This window comes from Salmo salar, chromosome 23 (genome assembly GCF_965601325.2).
Source record: "Salmo salar chromosome 23, fSalSal1, whole genome shotgun sequence".
NCBI lineage: Eukaryota > Metazoa > Chordata > Actinopteri > Salmoniformes > Salmonidae > Salmo > Salmo salar.
This window is the reverse complement of record NC_138313.1, coordinates 15,950,093-15,953,686: the sequence shown is the minus strand read 5'-3', so window position 1 is coordinate 15,953,686 and position 3,594 is coordinate 15,950,093. Positions and strand designations below refer to the sequence as shown.

Sequence of the window (3,594 nt, the reverse complement as noted above, 5' to 3'; positions counted from 1 at the left end):
GCGTGCTCCCTCTGCTGTCTCCTGAAGTGCACAAGATTGTTACTATTATTATTACTATTATTTTGAATAGTAGCCTTATAACTGCTGTTACCATGACAAGTATCTAGTAACCATTACTTTTAATGCTGTCAACAATAAGGTCAATGCTATAATATAATTTGTGCAATAAAGGCAGTTCACTTAATTTATTTTTTCACATTGTTTAACTAAGTCTTCTAACATTTCATCATAAAAATGTTACGAATTTCGACCACTTGCATTATTTTTCACGATCTTAATTCGAGACTTTTATTTTGAAGGAAAATCACAGAGGTGACGGCCTTATGCCTGCTTAGTCTTGCTTGACTTGCTGGTGGAACGGACGTGATGGGATCAAACCCACCGCCCTTTCAGCGTTTCCCTCCAAGCGCATGCGCAAATTGGTACCATTCCAAAGCTGTCATTGGTCCAAAGCCTGAGCGGGTTGTTTAGCTAACAGGTGAACCCTTCGTATTTTTTATTTATTTAACTTTTCTTAGTGGTTAGAGATGGCCGCTAGATATGATAGAGCTATAACAGTATTTTCCCCTGATGGACACCTGTTTCAAGTGGAATATGCGCAAGAGGCTGTGAAAAAAGGCTCCACTGCGGTGAGTGTTATTAGCTAGTTATTAGCTAGCCACGCTAGTTAGCTAACGTCAGTTAGCTACTTGAAGTTGCGTTTGGTTTCCAGTCTTAGCTAAGATACTTCGGTTGCTTTGAGAAGTCGAGCTGACAGTGGATTGTAGTTTTAGCTGCGGAGAAGCATCTTGCTCATTTAAGCTAGCTAGTTACATAGCTAGCAGATAGCTAACGTTACTTACACATCGGGGCCAGCATGACTTGCATGTTGTTGCTAACCTGCCAACTATCCCAGCTAGCTAAAGTTTCCGAACAGGTCGTCTTTATGCTCATCTCAGAAAAATGATATCTGCATAACCTCATATGAAGCTATGCAGACTAAGCATTATTTTTAATGTGTGCAGGTTGGCATCCGTGGTAAAGACATTGTCGTTCTGGGCGTTGAGAAAAAGTCAGTCGCTAAACTCCAAGAGGAGAGGACTGTACGCAAGATCTGTGCACTGGATGATCACGTATGCATGGCATTTGCAGGTAATGTGAATAAGTATCGTTGTCATTTAGCATGTGCTGTGTATTTCAGATGCAAGGCCTGCTTTTTCGTTCGTGGAAGAGTAGGTGTTTTGAGTAACAGGCCTGAAATGTATGATGTGACTAATATTGTCTCTCTCCTGTCCTTCCAGGTCTGACGGCAGATGCTCGTATAGTTATCAACAGAGCCAGGGTGGAGTGTCAGAGCCACAGGCTCACTGTAGAGGACCCTGTTACGGTGGAATACATCACACGCCACATCGCTACACTCAAACAGGTAGGCTGCATTGCCACACTGGTATGAAAATGCTCATTGCCACACTCCGCTCAAGTGTTCATTCGGGCATGCTATAGTGAAACACTTTGCAACAGAACATAAAAGTGAGTTTCTTATTGGTAATGGTAGTCATCGCTGTTTCAGTTCTCTTCCATTTGGTGCCTAATGAACATGACCCTGGCCTTTTCTCACACACAAACACCTTGAGTAAGAATGTATCGCTCTCTTAACCCCCCTCCTCCAGCGCTACACACAGAGTAACGGACGAAGACCCTTCGGGATCTCTGCTCTAATCGTGGGCTTCGACTGTGATGGAACCCCACGGCTGTACCAAACCGACCCGTCTGGAACATACCATGCCTGGAAGGTGTGTGACAGACAGTGGCCTCATCTCTGTCATTTTGAACAGAAAGCAGAACACAAATGCCCACACTAGTACTGGCTTTATTTAACCAATTTGGGGTTTTGAAGAAATGGTGTAGTATATTTGCCTTGGATGTGTGGTTTAATCAGTCAAACTATTTTGTAAGGTTGCTTGCTTAGGTGTTTTTGTTGGTAACCTCTCCATCTACTCTTCTGCAGGCTAATGCCATCGGTCGCAGTGCAAAGACTGTCCGGGAGTTTCTGGAGAAGAACTACACAGAGGAGTCCATCGCCACTGACAATGAGGCTATAAAGCTGGCCATCAAAGCCCTGTTGGAGGTTGGCTAGTGCAAGCACCAGCACTTGCCTGATCCACACTATATGGCCAAGGCGAGCTGTACTAGGCTGGCCTGATTACACGTCCGCTATAGTTGCTGGAAAGTACTGTGAAATGAAACTATCTGTGCCGGCATACTATGGTTTGGGTCGGTCCTATAGTGTGAATCGGGCAACTAAGTCACTCATGGTGGTTGATGGTAATGAACAACAGCATGCTAACCTCCTGACCCTATCCTCACAGGTCGTTCAGTCAGGAGGAAAGAACATTGAGCTGGCTGTGATCAGGAGAAATCAGTCACTGAAGGTACACACACTAATAGCTCATAATCAGTTAATTGACTTATTCTCTGGATGGATGTATTTCGTAATCATTACTAATTCCCTGTTTTGTACATCTTTCTCAGCTTTTGGAGTCTAAAGAAATTGAAACCCTTGTGACTGAAATCGAGAAGGAGAAAGAAGAGGAGGCAGAGAAAAAGAAGCAGAAGAAATCAACATAAATCAAACTGGTCTTTCACATCACCTGTTTTCACTTTGTGTGAGGATAGGATACGTTTCAATTCAGGGTGACTGCATTCAGTACCCCCTGTATCCAACAACACACACTCCTGTCTCCACTTTTGTTTTGTAGTGTGGTTACATTAGCTATGACCATTCTGTTCACTTATGTTAGCACATTACCCTGAACTGAAGCATTTGACTCCAAAAAGAATGCGGTTTATTAATGTAATATTGAACAATAAAATATTCACCTTTTGTATTTTCAACTGACCAAATGTCTCATTTACATGTTATCAAGAATTGAGTACAAAAACAACTTTCCCCCTCAGGAATTGATATACTGATTGCACACGCCCTCAATTTAAGACATCTGTGGCAATGTGTTGTGACAAAACGGCACATTTTAGTGGCCTTTTAAAGGTCCGCCTGTGTAATGATCATGCTGTATAATACGTTTCTTGATATCCCACACCTGTCTGGTGGATATATTATCTCGCCAATGGAGAAATGCTCACCAACAGGCATGTAAACACATTTTTGCACAAGTGCTTACCCTAAATAGCAAATAGAATAGAACCAAGCGATGAGAATTGTCGTTACACATTTGTTGCAAATTGAATAGCATTGGCCAATTTAGTTGTGTAGCCTACCTTTATGTGCAAATCAACTGTGGTGGTCTTATCTTATTTTCAATGACAACCCACTGTTCCTAGGCTAACTTCCTTGTTCAGGGGCAGAATGACAGATTTTTTACCTTGGCAGCTCAGGGATTGAATCTTGCATCCTTCCGGTTACTAGTCCAACGCTCTAACCACTAGGCTACCTTCCGCCCAACATGCGGCTTGGCAAGCTTCTAAAATCAAACCATATTTTATTTTGGCGCCTGGCTATGCAGACGCTTGTTGACGTACTCGAGCAGTTTGGATGAAATTATTGAATAACATGTACGTGTAAATTTATTTTGCAACGCTTGCGGACGGAACACG

General features: G+C 42.6%; 1 protein-coding gene across 1 annotated transcript; it reads left to right on the top strand.

Annotated features, from left to right (window-relative positions):
* The first annotated feature begins 409 nt into the window (after positions 1-409).
* Positions 410-2,874, top strand: LOC106584187 (proteasome subunit alpha type-7). Its single transcript, XM_014169175.3, has 7 exons — positions 410-629; positions 1,005-1,131; positions 1,281-1,405; positions 1,650-1,772; positions 1,988-2,107; positions 2,349-2,411; positions 2,512-2,874. The coding sequence occupies exons 1-7, from the start codon at positions 528-530 to the stop codon at positions 2,605-2,607; spliced, it is 756 nt and encodes a 251-aa protein (XP_014024650.1). The 5' UTR covers positions 410-527; the 3' UTR covers positions 2,608-2,874.
* The last annotated feature ends 720 nt before the right edge of the window (positions 2,875-3,594 follow it).

Excerpts from the sequence above, each read along its gene's own strand:
- LOC106584187 (XM_014169175.3), top strand. The coding sequence starts at position 528 with ATGGCCGCTAGATATGATAGAGCTATAACAGTATTTTCCCCTGATGGA. Across the intron at positions 1,406-1,649 it reads ACATCGCTACACTCAAACAG|CGCTACACACAGAGTAACGG; the intron begins GTAGGCTGCATT and ends CCCCTCCTCCAG. Across the intron at positions 2,412-2,511 it reads GGAGAAATCAGTCACTGAAG|CTTTTGGAGTCTAAAGAAAT; the intron begins GTACACACACTA and ends CATCTTTCTCAG.